The sequence below is a fragment of the Mesoplodon bidens genome (genome assembly GCF_964165515.1).
Source record: "Mesoplodon bidens genome assembly, chromosome: 6".
NCBI lineage: Eukaryota > Metazoa > Chordata > Mammalia > Artiodactyla > Ziphiidae > Mesoplodon > Mesoplodon bidens.
The window spans coordinates 432,422-453,612 of record NC_138162.1 but is presented as its reverse complement, the minus strand read 5'-3'; the positions used below and the strand labels follow the sequence as shown (position 1 = coordinate 453,612).

Here is a 21,191-nt window from a genome sequence, read left to right as displayed (position 1 = left end):
TTAGCTTCCATTTCTCCCTCCCCAACTTTATGCTGTTCCTCTCGTGCATTTTACTAAATAAACACCACAGTACAGTGTTGTTTGTTTAAACAACGGTGACTTTGGAAAAGGCTATAATAATCCTGGCGTGTCAGCTCCCGTGGTCACCTCTTCCTCAGGTCCGTCCATCCACTGCTGTTTGCTTCTGTGCGTCTCATGTCCGTTAGCATTTCCTGCTGTGCTGGGCAGCTTGTGATGGATTCTTTCAGCTTTTTAATGCCTGCGAAGTCCTTATTTTCCTTCACCTTTTTTTTTTTTTTAAATTTATTTATTTTTGGCTGCGTTGGGTCTTTGTTGCTGTGCGCGGGCTTCCTCTAGTTGTGGAGAGCGGGGGCTACTCTTTGTTACGGTGCGCGGGCTTCTCATTGTGGTGCTTCTCTTGTTGCGGAGCACGGGCTCTAGACGCATGGGCTTCAGTAGCTGTGGCATGTGGGCTCAGTAGTTGTGGCGCACGGGCTCTAGAGCACAGACTCAGTAGTTGTGGCGCACGGGCTTAGTTGCTCCGCGGCATGTGGGATCTTCCCGGACCAGGGCTCGAACGCGTGTCCCCTGCATTGGCAGGCGGACTCTCAACCACTGCTCCACCAGGGAAGCCCTTTTCCCTCACTTTTGAAAGATATTTTGCTGGGTATAGAATTGTTGCATGACAGTTTTTAATGTCAGAACCTGAAACATTCTGCTTCCCTGCGTTCTCACTCGATGCATTTCTAGTGAGAAAGTCTTGGTGGCATCCTTGTCTTCATTTCTCTGTACGTACCACGTCTTTTTTCTTTCAGGTGCTTTTAAGATTGTCTCTTTATCACTGGAGTTTAGCAGTTTGATTATGAGGTGGCTGGTGCTGTGTGTGTGCACATGTGCACTTAGGCTTCATGGAGCTCCCTGGGTCTGTGCGTGTGGGGTTTTATCAAGCTGGAAATTCCCTAGTCATTTTTTCCAGTGCTGCTTCTGCCCCCACCCCACTTCTCGAGGCCCCAGTTCCACGTGTGCCAGGGGGCTTGAAGTTGTTCCATGGCTCACGGAAGCTCTTTTCATTTTCTAAAATTATTTTTACACTCTGGATTTCTGCTCAGCTGGTTTTATTGCTCTGTGTTCAAGCTCACTAGCCTTTTCCTCCACAGCGTCAGTTATGCTGTTAATTCCATCCAGCGTGCTTCCACGTCAGTCGTCATGGTTTTCAGTTCTGAACATTCTGCTCGGGTCTTCTTGGTATTTTCTGAAATGTGTCTCTCCTGAGCGCAGTTATTCCAGCTGCTCTGACGCCCTCGTTGCTGGTCTGTGTCACTTCTGGGTTTGATTCGTTGGTCTTGCTCCTCATTGTGGGTCATTTCCTGCGTCTTTGCACTCCTGGTGGCCTTGTGCTGGACACGAGACGTTGCGGATCTACCTTGCTGGGAACTTCTGTGTTCCTGGAACTCTCGTGAGCCTTACTCTGGGTGCAGCAAAGTGACCTAGAAGTGGTCTGGTCACTTTGCGTTTCACTTTCGAGGTTTGTTAGGTGGTCAGAGCAGGTCTCGGCCCGAGGCCGCTCATCCCTCCTGTGTGGGGCCAGTGCTGAGCCCTCTACACCTGGCCTCGGGGGTGTGTCCTCCTGGAGGTCCAGGTTTGGAACGTACAGCCCTCCAGAGGCCTCTTTCCCAGCCCCACAGCCTGCTCTGCAGCCCTGGCTGCCCTGGCCTGGAGCCCGAGAGGGACAGTGAGCAGGTGGCCACAGGCCCCCTTGCTCCTCTCTCGGGGGCACAGCCTTTCACTGCCTGATGTCCAGTTCTTGAAAATTGTTATTTCACACATTTTGACTGTTTGGTCTTACTCTGGTTCTTTCAGGTGTGGAGGGGGGTAAACCCAGTGTGGTCCCTCTTGCCCTGTCTTTGCTGGAAGCCCCATCAGACGTGTAGGCCTGTCGTAACGTAGCTGGTGGACCTCAGAGAGGCTGGGAGACGGCACAGTCCCCCCGGCAGGAGGGCTTAGGGGCCTGGGAAGTTCTCAGAACCTAATTCTGGTGATAAAGTCACAAACCGTTCTGATGAAGGAAAGAGAAAGAGGCCCCTCAGGAGACTCTGCGGCTTCACCTGGGAGCTCGCAGATGTGCAGAAGGTGGAAGCAGAGGGTAGAGAGCTTCTGAGAGTGACGCCCAGGAGGGGAGGCCAGACAAGCCCCGGCTTTTCAGGACACCCGGGGCTGACGGCAGGGCCAGCCCTTAGTTTTCTCTGTTGGAAACACACCGATGATGTCGAGGGTGACAGACACAGACCACTTAGCTCCTGCTGTGCTCCTGTCTTTCCTGAAGTTGGTTGAGCTGGAGGCGTGGGATGTACATGGGTGTTGGGATGGGGCGCTTGGCAGTGCAGGGGGTGCCCCGGCCGCCCGGCCGTGCTGCACCCCTTGGTGGTGTGGGCGGCGCCCCGGGACCCAGGCTGCGCTTTGGTCCCGGTGGTTCCCAAGGGATCGGCTGTGTGAGCCAAGCATACGACCTGTCCGCAGAGCAGAAAGAACAGGCAGCAGCCCCATCTCTGAGGCTAATAACTCAGAGGAAGAGAACTGCTACAGTGTCACTGGTTACGTCCCTGAGGGAGGAAGGGAGACAGGGGGCTGGTGAGCAAGGGAGCGGGGGTGGGGGGGTTGGGTGCTGCTCCTTGGGCGGCCGGGCTCCTGGGCTGTCCAGCCGGCCGCCTGGGCTGTCCAGCCGGCCGCGTGGGTGGGCGTGGGTCTCCTCACGCTGTGTCCCCAGTGTGGCAGGTCGAATGTATGGTGGTTCTCGTGCAGACATTTTCTTGTTTTTAGGGTTATTCTTCACTGTTACCTTATGTAAGTTGTTTTTTATTTTCCTTCTCTTTCCACATTTATTTGTTCAAAATTGTAGTCTTATTAAAAAGAAAAATTGTAGTCTTCTAATAAACAATGTGAAAGTTTTGTTATCACGTATATAATCTATACCTGGTAAATCATATATTTTACATATGGCAAATATTTTTCTAATTTTTCTTGCGTCATTTAAAGTTTTTAGTTTTTCATGAAATAAAATTTTAATTAATCAAATTTGTCTTTTTCAAATCTTGTACAAGTATTACTCTATCCTGCAATCATAACTGTGTTCCAAAGCCAATATAATTTAAAAAATAAACTACCCCTAGATGTTATATTACTTACGTGTCGGGTTTAGAGTGGTCTAATTGAAGTTGATGTTTCCTTCTATTTCTAACGTGTTCTGTACTGTGATAATGTACTTTTATAACGAAAACAAGACAAAATGGAAAGGAAGCCTCTGTCAGGTGGGCCGCGTCGCCCCCTCGGCCTCACACGCTCGTGTCTTCCATGCAGGAGGAGAACATCTGCCTGCACTGGGCGGCCTTCTCGGGCTGTGTGGACATCGCTGAGATCCTGCTGGCCGCCAGGTGTGACCTCCACGCCGTGAACATCCATGGAGACTCGCCCCTGCACATTGCCGCCAGGGAGGACCGCTACGCCTGTGTTGTGTGAGTGGCTCCGGGTGCTCTGGGGACTTCCTGCGGCGGACTAGGCTCTCCTGTTCACGCCTGCGGTCAGCGTGGCTCCAGGAGGATCGTGGTGAAAATCCCCAAATACCCAGGTCACACGTGGAGAGGAGCCCTGTCCTAACACCTCCGCTCGGGGCCAGAGGAGCGGCACCCACGGGAGGGCTGGAGGGCCAGCTGGGAGCCCCCCCCCACCACCACCGGAAGCCCCTCCTGCGTCACTTTTGCCATCAGGTCCGGAGCCTTTGCTCTGCCCCTGGCGGTAGCTCAGGGAGGTGTGGCCCCCACTTCTCATCTCACAGGGGCCTGGGACTAGGGGATGCCCCTGCGGTGGGGCCCTCGGCCTCTCAGATCGGGACCTTGGGGGCACAGGGCTCTGGCGCACCGTCTGGCCCTGACTGGGTCAGGCCTCGGATTGCCTGCTGGGCGTGGACTGAGTACATGGCCGGCTAGGCATTGCTGCCCTTTTCATCCTGAGGGTGACTTTGAATGGAAAAGCCAAGAAAAATCAAATACCATCCCTAGTTATTTACATGCTCTTCCCTTCAAGGAAAAAGAGGACTTTTGACAGTAAACGGGGGAGAAGAGTAATGATGTGAGCGGAAGCACCGGCCGGTCAGCTGGTTCATCTGAAAGCGGATGCTGTTTCCTCCTTATTTTTACTGATTGTTGTCATCGTGCGAATCTCATCCTTGTACCTTTTGACTTAAGATCTGAATGTTCTGTGGACTTGTGTTTCCCTCCAGCCTCTTCCTGTCCCGGGACTCCGATGTCACACTAAAGAACAAGGAGGGGGAGACGCCCCTGCAGTGCGCCAGCCTCAACTCGCAGGTGTGGAGCGCCCTGCAGATGAGCCAGGCGCTGCGCGACGCGGCCCCCGACAGGCCCGCCCTGGTGGAGAAGACAGTGAGCAGGTGAGGAGACCAGGGCTTGCCTCCGGGCAGGGTTGAGGCTTGGAACGGAAGCCTCTCTGGCTGGGCCAGGGCTCAGCGGGAAAGCTGACGCCCCCTTCCTGCGGCAGAGACATCGCTCGGGGCTATGAGCGAATCCCCATCCCGTGTGTCAACGGTGTGGACGGCGAGCCGTGCCCCAGCAGCTATAAGTACGTGTCTCAGAACTGTGTGACGTCCCCCATGAACATCGACAGGAACATTACCCACCTGCAGGTCAGCGGTGGGGGGGCCCTGCTGTGGGGTGTTGCCTCTGCGGCCCCCAGAGCAGCCTGGGCAGCGGGGAGGGGTGCCCTCGGCCGCAGTGGCTCTGCCCCGGTCTTTCCCCTCCTGGGGCTGTGCCCGCCCGGTGTCTGAGCCTCCTTTCCTCCTTTGGGTCCCTCCCCAGCCCCTCCTGCGAGCCCCCAAGGCCTCGTGCCTGAGCGTTCTCTCCACACCCTCCTTCCTGAGGGGCTGCACGCCCCCGGTGTCCTCAAGAGTCAGAATTTTGAGGATTGTCACTGGAGTTGTGAACAGCACTGGGGGGCGGGGCGGGGCTCCATCTGACACGCCCCTCCCCCCAGTACTGCGTGTGCATCGACGACTGCTCCTCCAGCAACTGCATGTGCGGCCAGCTGAGCATGCGCTGCTGGTACGACAAGGTGAGCCTGCGTGGGGGCCTGGCTGGGGAGGAGCGACAGAGGCCAGGGGACGGGGGCGGGACCGAGGCCGGGTACTGGGGACGGAGCCACCGTTCTCTGTGGGCCCTGGGGATGGCCAGACGGAACTGACTGGGCGGCAGAGGTGGCCATCCCTGAGCCTGGCCTGGAGGGAGCCGAGAGAAGGGCTCCCAAGGCCAGTTTCTGAGACGAGAGCCCTCCCTGGCTTTGGTTTGGGGAGTTCAGAGGTCATTGTTGGGGGAGGAGCCAGGGTGTCCTGGGGTGGAGAGGGCACACAGGCCCGGCGTGGAGGCCACTGGCACAGCGTCAACATTACAGCAAAGGGGGCGTCAAGAGTGTTGTCCAAACGAGGCGAGGCTCAGGTGTCGTGGGCAGGACTGGCGGGGCTCAGGTCTCCTGGTGTTTCCTGCAAAGCCTGGCCGTGCTGAGAGGGGGCAAGTTCTTAACTGTTCAGACTCAGCTGCATAGCCTGGGCTCAGCCCAACGGCTCTGCTGCGTTCCGGGTGTCGGACAGAAAAGCGGTGGCAGGTCCCTCTGGGACCTGCCTTAGGGGTTTGCAGAGTGGCAGGTAGTGCTGGCAGGTGGTCCAGGCTGGAGGCTGCAGAGCAGGAGTCCAGGGGCCCACGAGCTGATGGCCTCAGGGAGGCTGAGAGAGGATGACGGGGATGGGGGGAGGTCGACTGGGGCAGAGAGGCTGGCCACAGTCAGGGACCAAGGAGAGCTGTCCCAGAGGTTTCCAAAAGCCATGCAGATTGCTGGCCAGAGGCTTCGCGTGGCCTCGGACAAAGCGTGAGTGTGTGGCCTTACCCTGTCCTCCCAGGTGTAGAGTTTGGCCAGAAACCATGCTTTCTGGGGCAGTGTTTTGGTCTGAGGAGGCATGTTGGTGTCAGTTACTTAGCCCTCGCTGCGCGTCTGTCCGCAGGATGGCCGGCTCCTGCCCGAGTTCAACATGGCGGAGCCGCCCCTGCTCTTTGAGTGCAACCATGCCTGCTCCTGCTGGAGGACCTGCCGGAACCGCGTCGTGCAAAACGGCCTCAGGTGAGGTGCCGCGGGCTGCGCCAGGGCCTCTGTGGTAAAGTTTGAAAGCAGTCAAGTCCCTTGGGCAGCTCTCTAGTTTCACGTGTGTGTCCACAAACGGGAGCAGCGTGTGTTTAGCGTATGTGTGTTTGCACGTGGAGGTGGCTTCCTCGGAGCCCTTGACCTCTACCGATGTTAGAGGCTGACGTAAAGAGTGGAAGCCTTGGGCTTCCCTGGTGGCGCAGTGGTTGAGAGTCCGCCTGCCGATGCAGGGGACACGGGTTCGTGCCCCGGTCCGGGAAGATCCCACATGCCGTGGAGCGGCTGGGCCCGTGAGCCATGGCCACTGAGCCTGCGCGTCCGGAGCCTGTGCTCCGCAATGGGAGAGGCTACAACAATGAGAGGCCCGCGTACCGCAAAAAAAAAAAAAAAAAAAAAAAGAGTGGAAGCCTTCCGTGTTTCCTACCCGCTCAGACCTGGGTTCAGGTCAGACGGCCCGAAGGCAAGAGGCAGGCTTGCCAAGAGCTGCGTGGTCCAAGCTCACGAGGTCCTGGTCTGGTGTGAACACTCATGTGGTTCCCTCATACCCACGTCCTGAGTCTCATGTAAAACATGTTGCCCCTTGGTGCTCGGGCGCTTGGTTCACTGACCACCCAGAGAGCCAGACCCTGGGGTTCTGGTCATGAACCTTCCCTCCGTGAACATGCTCGAGAGTTGGAAAATCAAAGGTTATGAGGGAAGATTCGTATCCTATGTAAGTTTAGCTCAACATGAACGTTATGGTATTTTGGGGTCTATTAATATCAGTAACCTTACAGCACTTGTGACCAGCCCATACCTCTGTGTCCTGGCGTGTGGCAGAAAGTCCTTGTGGGTGAGGACAGACACGCCACTGGACACACAAATGGCTGGCGGGATGCCCTAGCTCTCGGGGCCTGGGAGGGGCCCCGCAGCTGCCCCCAGGGGCCAGCTCAGCTCTGTGGTTGGCATGCTGCCCGAGCTCACCTGCATTGCAGCCTGGGGCCAGCGGGCCTGCTCATAACCCCCTTGGTCCTCATCGCACGTTGGAGATGAGGACGCTGAGGCACAGGGAGGGCCGCGGGCCGTGTTCCACGCGCTGACCCTCAGGCCGGTTTCTGAGGTTGCCCTGCCTCCTGAGGGTGTGAAAGGCGCTGTGAGGGGCACCTTGGTGCAGGGAGGGGGGTTGGGGGGGGGTAACTCTAGGAGTCACCGCTGCATTGCATGCGAAGTTCTAACGCATCTCCAGACATGAAAGTTGTATCTTCTGTGTTGTTTACTCCTGTCACTCGTGTGGTAACATGAGTGTGAGCTGAGTGTGGTGGAACGTGGCCGTGAGTGGCTGGTCCTATTTTCCAGGACGAGGCTGCAGCTCTATCGGACGCAGAACATGGGCTGGGGCGTGCGGTCCCTGCAGGACATCCCGCTGGGCACCTTTGTTTGCGAGTAAGTGAGGGCCCGGTCAGCCCAGGGCTGCTGCTGTCATGGGGGAGGGTGCAGCCGTCGGGGAGGGACTAGGAGTGCACACCGGGGAGGGGCTGCCTGGGCCTGGCTTGCGTTCTCGCTGCGGGCAGCCCCCACCCACCTCCGCGTTTCTGCCTGCACTTTCTCACCAGCTCATGGCTTATTTCAGAGGACCTGTCAGCACTCTGTGACGTGTAGGGATGATCCGTTCGGATCCCTGGGCAGATAGAGGGTGGGACCCGGATGAAGTCCCTGTTCAGTCACAGGCAGAATTCTCAGTCACGTGGGCTCCATCAGGGCCCCTGTGCCCTGCGTCTGGGTCCTGGGTGACATGCACCTGTCACGGTTTCGTCTACCTCTGCCCCCGCAGGTATGTCGGGGAGCTCATCTCTGACTCGGAAGCTGACGTGCGTGAGGAAGATTCTTACCTCTTTGACCTTGACAACAAGGTAATGCGTCCTGAGGGGTTGGGCGTAGAGCTGAAGGGACTGTGCTGCGTGGAGGGGCCTGCTGGCGGGGCCCGGGCTGGTAAGGAGGCTCACCCGCCAGACTGGCGCTGGGTCCCTGATCCCAGAGGTCCTGAGCTTGCCCAGCGAGCCTCGTGTGAGAGTGTGGGACCTCGGACACGTCTCTCCAGCCTCTGAGCCCCACCTTCCTTCTCAGCGAGGGTGAGGGCCGCCAAGAGGCTCGGGGGCCATGTGCACGGGGGCGAGCCTTCGTGTGGAGTGAGGGTCACACTTGTGAACAGGGTGGGTGCGTCTCTCTGTGACCCTGGTGCCCTCCCAGGTGCGGGTAGAAGAGCTGGACCCTGGCTTCGTCCGCTCCGGGCCCTGGTTTCCAGGGCAGTTTCTGAGCCATCGCAGGCTGCCCTGTCCTGCCTTGTCCTGGCTCCCAGGGTTGCTCCTTAATTCATAAATTGCTGACTTCAGACCTTCTAAGAACTCGCTGTCGCTGCCAGTGGGAGGGAGTTCAGGTGGAGGCGGGGAAACAAGTACTGTGTCCCCCCGCAGCAGCTGCGAGACCCCTGAACAGCCACCTGTAGGTCGGGTGAAGCCAGGCACTCACCTTCCCGTGCCTGCCACTCTTGGCTGTGTCTTCAGAGCGCCCTGCTCATCGCCTGACCCCCGCCCTGCCCCTGCAGCCACACCCTAAGGGGTCAGCATTAGTGAGACAAGTGTCTGGAAGAGCAGCCTGTGTTCCTGGAGGTTGCAGCCTGGGGCGCGGCTCTAGCCCAGGGCCGTGGGCAGCCACCCGACAGGCCTGCTCGTTTGTGCGCGTGCGTGCGTGCATGCGTGTGTGCCTGTGTGTGGCGCTGCAGCCGGGCTGGGTTTCCTGCCCACCCGCATCTGCTGAGCAGTTTGCCTCTTACTGGTTTGCAGCAGTTCTTTCCATGTTCTGGATCAGTGCTCTTTCCTGACGTTTGACTTGCAGATATCTTCCCTCTGTGGCTTACTTCCTGACGATGTCTTTTAATGAACAGAAGTTCTTATTTTTTTTTTTTTTTTTTTTTGCTGTACGCGGGCCTCTCACTGCTGTGGCCTCTCCCGTTGCGGAGCACAGGCTCCGGACACACAGGCTCCGCGGCCATAGCTCGCGGGCCCAGCCGCTCCGCGGCACGTGGGATCTTCCGGGATCGGGGCGCGAACCCGTGTCCCCTGCATCGGCAGGCGGACTCTCAACCACTGCGCCACCAGGGAAGCCCAGAAGTTCTTATTTTTATTATCCTCCAACTTGGCAGTCTTTTTATGTATACAGGTGGGTTTCTATCATGTCCAAGATAAGTTTTCTAAAACCTAGGTCACAAAGATACACATTTATATTATTTCCCAGATTGCTTTTTTGCTGAAGGGGGTCAAGCTTTATGTTCTTCCCTGTATTGACATCTGTGTGACTGAGCACCGTTTGTTGAAAAGATTGTCCTTTCCCCACCCCTCAGCAGTGCAGATTTTGTCATAAATCAGGTGTCCACGAGAGCTTGGATTGCCCTCTGTCTGCTGACGGCCTTGGGCAGCCTGTACTGTATTGATTATCCTAGTTTACCTCTGCTTACCTTGGGGTTCTTGGGAGTGTCTGCTCTTCTTGGTCTCTCGAAGTTCCCATATAAGTTTTAAAATCAGCTTGACAAGTTCCACAAAACTCCTGTAGGGATTTGATTGCATAGCATTGAACTTGTGAGCCAGATTAGATCATGGCATCGAACCTGTAAACCTCATTAGGGACCATAGTATTGACCCGTGAACCAGGTTAGGGCCATAGCAATGACCTGTGAACCAGGTTAGGGTCAGAGCATTGACCTGTAAACCAGTATAGGGGCAGAGCTTTGAACCTGTGAATCCATTTAGGGTCAGAGCATTGACCTGTGAACCCAGTTAGGGTCAGAGCATTGACAGATGAACCAGGTTAGGGTCAGAGCATTGAACCTGTGAATCCAGTTAGGGTCAGAGCACTGACCTGTAAACCAGGATAGGGGCAGAGCTTTGAACCTGTGAATCCAGTTAGGGTCAGAGCATTGACCTGTGAATCCAGTTAGGGTCAGAGCATTGACAGATGAACCAGGTTAGGGGCAGAGCTTTGAACCTGTGAATCCAGTTAGGGTCAGAGCATTGACCCGTGAACCAGGTTAGGGTCAGAGCATTGAACCTGTGAACCCAGTTAGGGTCAGAGCACTGGCCTGTGAACCAGTTAGGGTCAGAGCACTGACCTGTGAATCCGGTTAGGGTCATAGCGTTGACCTGTGATGGTTTGCTGGGCCATCCGCTCCTTCACGTTGGGAGTGGTGACCCAGATCGCTGTGTGGGGCTGTGTGCTGACCTGCGGGTGGACCCACTGGTTCTGGCTTTTATGGCCAGGAGTGCACCTGCAGTGGATTTTCAGACTTGACTTCTGTGGATGTGAGTCTTTGTTTCAGTTAATTCTTGGGGGTGGAATTACTGCCGTCTGGTGAGGGTTCACTTACTGACTTTAGAAGAAACGGCAAACAGTTTCCGGAGGGCTTGTTCCCCCACACACTCGCCAGCAGCAAAGGGCAGCTCAGACACTAATTCTGATGCCCCATGATGGCGGCATCTTTTTTTTTTTTTTTTTTTTTTAGTGATTTTTATTGGAGTATAGTTGCTTTACCATGTTGTGTTTCTGCTGTACAGCAAAGTGAATCAGCTATACATATACATATATCCCCTTTTTTTGGATTTCCTTCCCATTTAGGTCACCACAGAGCATTGAGTAGAGCTCCCTGTGCTATACAGTAGGTTCTCATTAGTTATCTATCTTACACATAGTAGTGTATATATGTCAATCCCAATCTCCCAATTCATCCCACCCTCCCTTCCCCACCTTGGGGTCCATATGTTTGTTCTCTACATCTGTGTCTCTATTTCTGCTCTGCAAATAAGTTCATCTGTACCATTTTTCTAGATTCCACATATAAGCAGTACTATATGATATTTGTTTTCCTGACCTACTGCACTCTGTATGAGTCTTTAGGTCCATCCACATCTCTGCAAATGACACTATTTCGTTCCTTTTTATGGCTGAGTAATAGTCCACTGTATGTACCACATCTTCACTCTATGGCAGCGTCTTTTCATGGCTTAGTGGCTTCCTTACATCATCGTTTGTGGAGAAGTTTTAAAAATTAAAAAAAAAAATTATTGCGGGTTGTTCCGTCGGGCCGCTTGTTGTAAGAGCTCTTCACAAGCCCTGAATGGTACCCTTTGTCCAACGTGTGTTGTGAGTATTTCCCTCCTGCCTTTCCTTCCTCTTCACAGAACAGAAAACGTTTTAAATTGTTTAGTGCTTTATGTGTCCTAAGAAATCTTTGCTGCAAGGTTGTGAAGATTTTCTCCTTTCTCTAGAATTTTTATATTTTAGCAAAATTACATTTAGATCTAAGATCTGTTTCAAGAACTTTTGTGTATGGTGTGTTTTTTTCACTTAACACATTTTTTTTTGGTGAGATCACTTAAGTTCTATTCTCTTAGCAAGTTTCGGCTGTACAAAGGTGTCATCAACTGTAGTCACCATGTTACACATTTGATCCTCAGACCTTTTTCATTTTATAAATTTACTGTCTCCCTGTTTCCCCCACTCCTCACCCCCTGGCAACCACTATTCTACTCGGTTTCCATGAAAGTTTTTGCCTTAAAAAAAAAGTAAGATGCCACCTAAAGTGACACCATGCCGTCTTTGTCATTTGCTGGCTTATCTCAGATGATGCCCTTGAGGTTCATCCATATTGTCCCAAATGGCAGGATTTCCTTTTTTTTTTTTTTTTTAAAGGCTGAATAGTGTTCCACTGTGTGTGTGTGTGCCACATTTTCTTATCCATTAGTGGACACTTGGTTATTTCCATATCTTGGCTGTTGTGAATAGTGCTGCAGTGGACATGGGGGAGCAGATGTCTCTTCAAGGTTGTGGTTTTGTTTCCTTCATAAATATCCTGGAGTGGGATTGCTGGATCACATGGTAGTTCTGTTTGCACCTTCTTGAGGAAGCTCCATCCACACTGTTGTCCACAGTGGCCGCACCAATTTACCTTCCCCCCAGCAGTGCACCGAGGGCTCCCTTTTCTCCACACCCTCGCCAGTGCTTCTTGTCTTTTTGATGACGGTCATTCTGACAGGTGTGAGGTGATTAATCATTGTGGTTTTGATGTGCATTTCTCTGATGATTAGTGATGTTGAGCATCTTTTCATGTACCTGTTGGCCATCTGTGTGTCTTCTTTGGAAAGATGATTATTCAGTTCCTCTGCCCATTTTTTAAATTGGCTTTTTTTTTTTTTTTTGGCTACTGAGTTGTGTGAGTTCTTTATATAGTTTGGATAATAACCCCTTATCAGACACATGGTTTGCAAATATCTTCTCCCATTCGGTATCTGCCTTTTTTTTTTTTTTTTTTTGCCTCACCTCTCGGCTTGCAGGATCTTAGTTCCCCGACCAGGGAGTGAACCTGGGCCTATGGCAGTGAAAGCACTGAGTCCTAACCCGTGGACCACCAGGGAACACCTGGTACCTGCTTTTTCATTTTGTTGATGGTTTCCTTTGCTGTGCAGAAGCTTTTTAGTTCAGTGTAGTCCACTTGTTTACTTTTGCTTTTGTTGTTTTTGCTTTTGGTGTCAAATCCAAAAAATCATTCAAGACCAATATCAAAGGGCTTCCCACCTCTGTTTTCTTCTAGAAGTTTTACGGTTTCAGGTCTCACGTTTTGCATTGATTTTTGTTTTTGGTGTAAGATAGGGGTTGAGGTTCCCTTTTGTCCATGTGAATGTAAAGTCTCTACTTGCACCATTGAAAGTAGGTCTGTCTGGACTGTGTTTTGTTCCTTTGATTTATTTGCCAGTCCGTAACCTGCATCACTGTCCTGATCACAGGCGCACCTCGGAGACGCTGCGGGTTCGGTTCCAGAGCAGCAACATAGTGCATATCACAGTAGAGCGTATTACAGTACACACTTTTTTTTTTTTTTTTTTTTTGGTCCCAGTGCATCTAAAAGTCATGTTTATACTATAGGCTATTAAGTGTACAATAACATTGTCTTAAAAAATAATGTAGATACATTAATCAAAGGATGCTTTATTGCTAAAAATTGCTAACCATCATCTGAGCCTTCAGCGGGTCATAGTAGTAATATCAAGGGTCACTGACCACAGATACCGTAACAAATACAGTAGTACTGAAAACGTTTAAAATACTACGAGAATTTTCAGAATGTGACGGAGACAGGAAGTAAGCAGATACTGTTGGAAGAATGGAGCCCGCAGACCCACTGGACGTGGTGTCTGCAAAGTTCAGCAAACCAAGGTACGCCGGTAAGGCCGTGAGACTAAACCCTGAAACCAGGTCACGTTGTGCTCAGACCCTGTGTTTCCTCCTAAAGCCGTTTCACCTTTTCTGTGTCCTTTGCGTTTCCCTGTAGGTTCTGGAATCAGGGCATCAGTATGGGATGCCGCGGCCAGAGCCCTGCTGGGGTTGCCTCCCGTTTGTTGCTGAGTTTAGGGCCTCGGCGTCTGCAGTGTTAGGTCTCCTTCTGGCCCCTGGTGTCGCCTCCAGGTCTCCGCAGAGCTTTCAGGCTTTCAGGGTGTAGATCCTACACATGTTCCCTTAAGTTTATTCCCAAGTATTCCATGCTCTTATGCTTTCATGAACAATGTTGCTGTTTACTTCGCTTTCTAATTGTTGCTAGGATATGGAAATAGTTGGTTTTTTGTATATCGACCTTGCTAAATCCACTTATTAATTCCAGTAGCTTTTTTGCCGATCCTCTAGGATTTTCTGTGTACATAACTGTGTTGTGTGAGTGAAGACAGCTCTCCTTCTTCCTTGCCTGTCTAAGTCTGTCCTGAGAGCCTGGCTGGGGTCTCAGCAGTGGGAGGGGACATCCTTGCCCGTCTCTGTCAAGGGAAAAGCATTCATTCTTTGACCACTAAGTGTGATGTGAGCTTTTTGTAGATGCCCTCGTAGAAGTGTTCTGGTGCTGATTTGTTTACTGAGGCCTAATTTATATGCAGGAAATTCACCCATTTATGTGTCCAACTCTGTTGGTTTTGACAGGTGCCTCCTGGTTCCTGCCCCATCAGTGATCTCAGGGTCCTCTGCTCAGGGTCACTCAGGCATGGTACGGCTGCGTCTTTTCTGGACCTTGGACCTCAGAGTCCTCGGGCTCACATGCTGGTTGTCAGAACGCAGTTCTTGGCTGCAGGACTGAGGTCCAGCCAGGGCTCTGTCTGCTCCCAGGGGCCCCAAGCACACAGCCCCCTTCTTGAAGGCCAGCAGGAGAACCATGCACGGTGTGACGTGATCGCGGGAGTGGCTTTCGTGAGAAGCAAGTCACAGGTTGCCCGGGGGGGGGTGCTCTGTGAGCGAGCGAGGCTGGGGTCTTCTTCCAGTTCTGCACTGGGGTGAGCACCACTGCACCGAGTTATGCAGACCAGCTCGGGGACACCCGGCCCCTCTGTCGCTGCCGTTTGCCTTTTCCAGAATGTCGTACGGGTGGTTTCCCACGGCACGTGGCCTCTGGGTCTGGCCCTCTCCCTGGTGGAGGGAACCTCTGGGGGCTCATCTGCGGCGTCACGTGTTTGTGTTGGTTGGGTCATCACTGCTCCATCGTGTGGACGCCCCTCAGGCTGCTCCTCCATCCACAGCAGACACACTTGGGCTGTTTCCAGGTGTTGGCGGTTAGCGCAGCTTTCGAGAGCATTCATGTCAGGCTTTGGGTGGATGTGTCCTCATCCCCTGGGGCCACGTGGTGGTGACTGGCAGCTTCATGGGAGGCTCGGCCGTGTCCCGGGCACACGTGTCGCGTCTGGAGAGTCCTGGCAGGAGGGCAGGTCCGGTGCTGGCTGCTCCTTCGTGGTGGGGAACAGGGTCCTGGTGTTGGACCATTTCAGTGCTCTTGTAAATGGCATTTTTTCCCCTGATTTAGTTGCTTGATACATAGAAATATTTATTCTTTTTAACTCTGTGACCTGTTAAACTCACTGACTAGATGTAGCATTTATTTGTGAGTTCTCTTCTCAGTGGACACGATCGTGTCATCAGCAGACAGTCCCCTCCCGGCCGGGCCGCTGTGCCTGCCTTGGTGGAGGAAGCTTCCAGAACCCAGGCTCCCACGGGTGCTGGTGCTCAGAGCTCCGTCCCTAGTCCACCAAGAGTGACCTGGATTGACGTTAGGCTGTGTTCAGTGTTTTTCTGCATCTGTTGAAATGCCCCCGCAATCTCTCTTGTACTTATTGTAGTAACATGGTGGATAAGCTGATTTTATGGGCCATTGTTGGGCCATCATTACTGGTTTGTAATCCCATGCCTGCTTGAACATGGGGCGTTGTGCTGCCGGTGGTCGGCCTGCACTGGCCCATAGGCTGGCCTGCGTGTGTCCCCAGAGCCTGCCCCCGACCATCTGGCACCGCTAGCATCTGTGCCCTGTGGGTCTGTGTCTAGTGTCTGGGGGTTTCCTGCTTATTTTCATTCTGTTTGCCCATTGCCCCTTGTTCCTGATTAGTTTTTGTTTGGGTTCCAAACTCTGTATTTGCAAACCTGCCTGAAGAAAATGCATTGAGGCTTCGGAGCCCTCATCTGGAATCACTTTGTCCATTTGTGGGAACGAGGGTGGTTCGGGGCTGAGCTGCAGCCGCCAGCCTCTCCTAGTCTAGCCCAGCCTCCCCTGCAGTGACCCTCGCCCTGGGGTGCAGCCCTCAGGGTCCCACCTGCAGCAAGGAAGGTTCGCAGGGCCCTAGACCCCCGGCCTCGTGCCCACTGTGCAGCACAGCTAGGAATGCCAGCCGCTGAGCTCGACCCCCGTGGAGGAGCCTTCCCGGAGCGTCCACTCCTTCACGAGGTGTTTTCTTTGTTGCTTTTTCTGAAATGCTCTGTCAGGCTGTCTCGAGTCTCCGCAGACCAGGCAGTTTGCCTGACCACAGGTCAGCACCCTGATTCTCACCAACATCCTTTGACAGATGGGGCACGTGCGGACGCCATCCGGGGAGGGGCGGAGGGGGCGTTCCTGGGTGCCCTGAGGGGGCCCCACACAGGTCTCTCCACGCTCCCCGCTTACCTGTCTGGGAGGAGCTTTCTGTCTCCAGACTGCTCTGGCTGGTGCTTCTGTAAAAACACTGCAGATTCCAAGTCCGTTTCTTAATTATCAGAGTCTAAGACATGCAGTTACCCTGTCTGATTGCTGTGCTTGTCTCTCGGCTCCTCCCCTGAGCAGCTCCTGGACCCCTGCCAGCCCCCGGTCCCCATAGGGACATCCCTCCAGTGGCCACCCTCTCTCTTCCCATTGCTGCGACCGCTGCCTTTGACCCCTGGCCTTTCCGTCTCTTCAGCCCCGCACACCGGGCTGTGCCCCCGGGAGGGTCCTGGCAACCCGAGTGCCGCTGACTCTGGGCCCTCAGCCCTGGCCCCCAGCCGTGTGGGTCTCCTGCTTGCTCTGGTCCACTCCTCCTGGGCCCGAGCAGGTAGCCCTCTTCAGTCTTGCCTCGTGGGTCATTCATTCTGGGCATGTAAAAAGCCATGGATGCAGCGCGTCCCCCGGCCGTTCCAGCTCAGGCCTGTGTGTCCCCGAGTGTTGGCGTGTCAGAGTGCCCATACCCACTGGGCCATCTGGCCATGCCTCGCTCCCCCACCCACCATTTGAGGTATCAGGCAACTTTCCGGCTCTGCCTTCCAGGTGTTTACTGGGTCTGATCACCTGTCCTCATGCTGCTGAGTCTGTCCCTCTCCTTGCTGTTCTGGAACCTTCCAAACACCTGCTCTGTCCCCATCTCCTCCCGCTTCAAGCCTCTGCTCGAGTCCCGTGGTTGACCTGGGCGCCCTCACGCCCTCAGCGTCTCAGAGTCATCATGTGGGTGGCATGTGGGTGGCTCGTGTGGGCATGGGGCTCCCTCCCCACAGTATTTTTGCCTCAGAACCAGGTGTGGGTGGTTTCTGGATCAGAGAAGCTTTAAAAAAGCAGCACATACATCTGAAAGGACACATCTTAAAGACCCGAGAAAGGCCGTTTGTTGCAGGAGGGACGCAGTGTTCTCATAGAGGGAATTCTTGGGACCAGGCCAAGCGGTGGTCAGGTCTTCAGGATGGGTGGCCCCCACTTGGTGCAGGCCGGTGACCAAGGGCTCAGGACATAACTTGTGGGAAGTGTGGGCGGTGTGGCGGGGGCCTAGGGCCAGGGACCAGTGTGGGAAGAACCCCCACTTGTCCCCCAGGAAGCCTTGGTGTCCCTGAGGGGCCACCTGTGGGTCCTGCAGGCTCTGGGTGGGGTCTCCACGTGGGACCCTTACAGGGGCTCCCCTTAGGGACCCAGGGGGGAGGGGGCGTCCGGGCCGCTTTGTGCCCCTGGGTGGTAGAGGAGGCGTCCGCAGGGCCCTTCGCTGCTTGGGGTCCAGCCCAGGGCCTCCTTCCTTCGTCACACGGGAACCTGCTTCTCACCCGCCCCTTTCTGCTGCTGCTTTAGTCTCTTGTTCAGCTTAGGAAAAAAGAAAAGAGAAAAAGTGAAAACGTGTTTCACTTCCTCCAGGATTTCTTACTCTTGCCTTTATGGATAAAGACACAGAAAAGGGGAGAAAATCAGTGTAGTTGAGGCCCTTCCCTGGCCCCCCTGGTCCCTGGCGTGGCGTGAGGGTCACCGCAGTGGCCGATGGCACGGCGGCGCTCCGGGGGATCTGCTTGCTGCTCACTCAGGGGTTCGGTTCTGGGTGGGTGTCCTCGCCGTGTGGCCCCTCTGACTTTGGGTCCATCTTGCGCTCTGGATCTTTCCAGAGAAGACTCTTTCTCAGGGCTCGGATGGTTAGACCAGGCCACTTTCTCACGGTCACCTCAGCCCCTTCTGCCCTGTGTTGTTACCACGGCAACAATGCCAGAGGCACGGTTGGGACCCCAGTCCTGGGGCTCCTCTCTGCCCTGAAGGGTCTGTGGTTTTCTGAGTGCCCTCGTGAGCGACCTGGCAGCTTCCCTCCCGCTGCCCCACTGCCCCTCAGCCCCCAAGCAGCTCTGCCCCTCTGCCCCTGTGACCCCTGCCCCTGTGACCCCCTGCCTCTCTGCCCCCGTCCCTCTGCCCCCCGTCCCCGTGTCCCTCTGCCCAGTGCCCCCTGCGTCTCCCACTCCTGCTGAGTTGTACTCCTGCCCCTCCATCATCAGGTCTCTGGGGAGTTGTGCTGCCCAGTGGTCCTTACAGGACCATGTGGCCCCATAGCCACCCCACGTGGTTCCCATAACGCTGTCCTCCTCTGTCCTGCTGCAGACAGCATCAGAGCGTCGGATGGGACGGTGCCGGCCACATAGATTATCCATGTTTGCGCTCGTTTTCACCCCCCGAGTTGAAGCCCCAGGAGGGAGGGGGAGGAGAGGGTAGCGTCTGCTGGGTGGCAGTGGCGGTGCCCACGCCTGCCCTCCTGGGACGCTCAGTGCGTGTCTCCCCCAGGACGGAGAGCTGTACTGCATCGATGCGCGTTTCTATGGCAACGTCAGCCGCTTCATCAACCACCACTGCGAGCCCAACCTGGTGCCCGTGCGCGTCTTCATGTCCCATCAGGACCTGCGCTTCCCCAGGATCGCCTTCTTCAGCACCCGCCTGATAGAGGCTGGGGAGCAGCTGGGGTAGGTGCCCACCAGGCGCACGCGCTACCTGCCCCAGACTGGACGGCTCGGGCGGGGCTAGGTGGGCCCGGCTCCCGGGAGGTGCTGGTGGGCCCGGACCCCCGCCCAGCTCTGCTCTCCCCCCAGGTTTGACTACGGGGAGCGCTTCTGGGACATCAAAGGCAAGCTGTTCAGCTGCCGCTGTGGCTCCCCCAAGTGCCGGCACTCCAGCGCCGCCCTGGCCCAGCGGCAGGCCGGCGCCCAGGCCACGCAGGAGGACGGGCTGCCCGACACCAGCTCCTCCCCCGCCGACCCGCTCTGAGAGCCGCGGCCCGGGCGCCCAAGCGGATGCCGTTCACGCTGCGGTTCGGGGAGAAAAGGAGAAGCTCCACGACGACGTCTGCGGCCCCAGCCTGGTGCCGGCGGGACCGGGCTGCGCGGTGGGCGCTCTGGGACTCTGCACTGGTGTCGCCCGTGAGTTTCTGATGGTGATTTTGTCGTTTCCACGTTTCTCGTTTCCCCTCTGCTCACCGTCGTTCCCGTCCCACCGCTGGGCTTGTGGGCAGTGTCCTGTCGACCCAGACCCCTCCGTGTGGCCCCGCCAAAGCCACCGTCACCCACCCACGGCCCGAGGGGCTGGTGCCGGCTCCTGGGGCCGCGCAGACCCTGTCCCCACCGCTCCTGAGAGGTCAGGGCCGAGCCGCCACTGACCTTGGAGAAAACGTGGGTTTGCTTTTTAAAGAAATCCTATATCTAGTCCTATATACCAGACCTCTAACGTGTTTCTTTTCGAGGAAGCGGTCTGGGGGTGCAGGAGGGCCACGGCCCACAGAGGACCCACACCTGCCCTGCGAGTGCCGTGAGGCCGGCACCTTCTGTTGATTTCTAAGCCACACGCTCTGATGATGAATAAACTGATTTATTTTCTACCATTATTGGACATTAGGACAAACAAAAAATAAAAAACAGAAAACACAGACAACGGTGCTGATTCTGGTGTGGTTTCTACTCACCATGTGAAAATAAACTATCAACTGTATAAAGAGAACAAAGTGATTTTAGAATAAAATGCAGGAGAAAACTTTTTTTAAAATGTTAGTCTTGTAGTGTGAATAAATTTGCCATCACCTTTTGTGTGATGGCCTGCCAGGTCATATACTTTTTTTTGGCATATACTTTTTTAAATACTGTAATTAGTGCAGTAACAGTGGGTTTTTTTGTGCGACTCTTCTAAAACATTCATAATGCAGTCATGTTTATTTTTTCTGTTAAAATGTTTTTGACAGTTCTAAGAGCAGTCTTTTGGCTCAGACCATTTCTTGTTCTGTTTTCAATGAAATCAATAAAAAAAAAAAAAGAAGTACTTTAAATGAGGTTTCATCATGGTATCATGTTTCAACTGGTTTCTGCAAAACACCCGTGTTTCCCATGGGATGCGGTGCTCGTGGGGTCCCCACACGGCCCCGGGGACCAGTGGGCAGGCCCAGCCCTGTGCCGAGTCTGAGAAGGTGGACCTGACACCCCCGCTCATCCCTGCGGAGAGGACGCGGCCCGCCCCTCCCCAGGCAGCCTGTGCGTGCGTGTGCCTGTGTGTGTGCCTGTGCGTGTGCGTGGGGGGCGCGTCTGTGTGTGCCAAGCTCTCTGGAGGCTGACGGAGGTCTGGAATCAGATCTGTGTCTGGACGTGGTGAGGCTGGGCCCTCTCCTCCTGCCAGAACCTCCAGTCCCAAAACTCATCGGGAGCCTCTGAACACAAGAAGCAGCTTGAATGCTCTATTTTTTATACACAGACGTCATTCAGTTAGACATTTTCAGACATTTATCCAGAACCTGCATTTTGCAAACAGCGCAAACAGGGCGCCTTCCCTGTGGACGCGGATAAGGCCCGATGTGCGGAGCCAGGAGCCTGAGCTGTGACCGGTGTGCCCGAAGAGCCCTTCCTTCCCGGAGGACTTGGGCTGGGTCCTCAGGGCTCGCTGCCTTTCTCTTCTGAGGGCAGCAGGACCACAGGAGGGGCTGTGCTGGCGGGGAGGGCCCATCTGCAGCTGGTTTTCAGGCCCTGAGACCTGCCAGCCCTGTGTGCCTTCCACTAGCTCAGCCCTCGGGCTCCAAGCCCAGGGGACTGCAGGGGACGAAGGGCCTTGTGTGTTGGCGGTCCACCTGTTATGTGCTGGGCCAGTGCTGGTGTCCAAACAGCTGTCTGTTGAATCAAGACAGTCTAGGTGCAAACCTTTAGGGTGCTGGGGAGGTCTGTGGGATGAGGGGCCCCCACGAGGTGCCGTCTTGGCAGTGGGTGCTGGGCTGCTTCCTTTGTCAGCCTGTCCTGGGGGCTGTGTGGTGCCCCTCAGCGCTGGCAAGATGCTCCCCCACCAATCCTGCTGGCAGGCCTGGGGGATAGGCCTGGGTCTCTGCTCCATGGGACACTGACTGCAGATATGAGGCTCTGGAGGGCTGGCCGGTGGGTGGGAGGCAGGCCAGGGAACTCCCATC

At 55.0% G+C, this 21,191-nt stretch overlaps 1 protein-coding gene across 7 annotated transcripts in view; it reads left to right on the top strand.

Annotated features, from left to right (window-relative positions):
- EHMT1 (euchromatic histone lysine methyltransferase 1) overlaps positions 1-20,351 on the top strand; it is a 146,452-nt gene extending 126,101 nt beyond the window's left edge. For 3 of the 7 annotated variants that reach the window (XM_081237347.1, XM_081237344.1, XM_081237345.1), the window contains exons 19-27: positions 3,355-3,509; positions 4,274-4,441; positions 4,549-4,693; positions 5,041-5,118; positions 6,059-6,174; positions 7,531-7,617; positions 8,006-8,084; positions 18,548-18,723; positions 18,850-20,351. In XM_081237347.1, coding sequence (XP_081093473.1) covers positions 3,355-3,509; positions 4,274-4,441; positions 4,549-4,693; positions 5,041-5,118; positions 6,059-6,174; positions 7,531-7,617; positions 8,006-8,084; positions 18,548-18,723; positions 18,850-19,024 — 1,179 coding nt within the window. In that variant the 3' untranslated portion in view covers positions 19,025-20,351. The remainder of the gene's footprint in view (positions 1-3,354; positions 3,510-4,273; positions 4,442-4,548; positions 4,694-5,040; positions 5,119-6,058; positions 6,175-7,530; positions 7,618-8,005; positions 8,085-18,547; positions 18,724-18,849) is intronic. The other 4 variants (XM_081237349.1, XM_081237348.1, XM_081237346.1 and 1 more) reach the window with 2 other exon arrangements.
- The last annotated feature ends 840 nt before the right edge of the window (positions 20,352-21,191 follow it).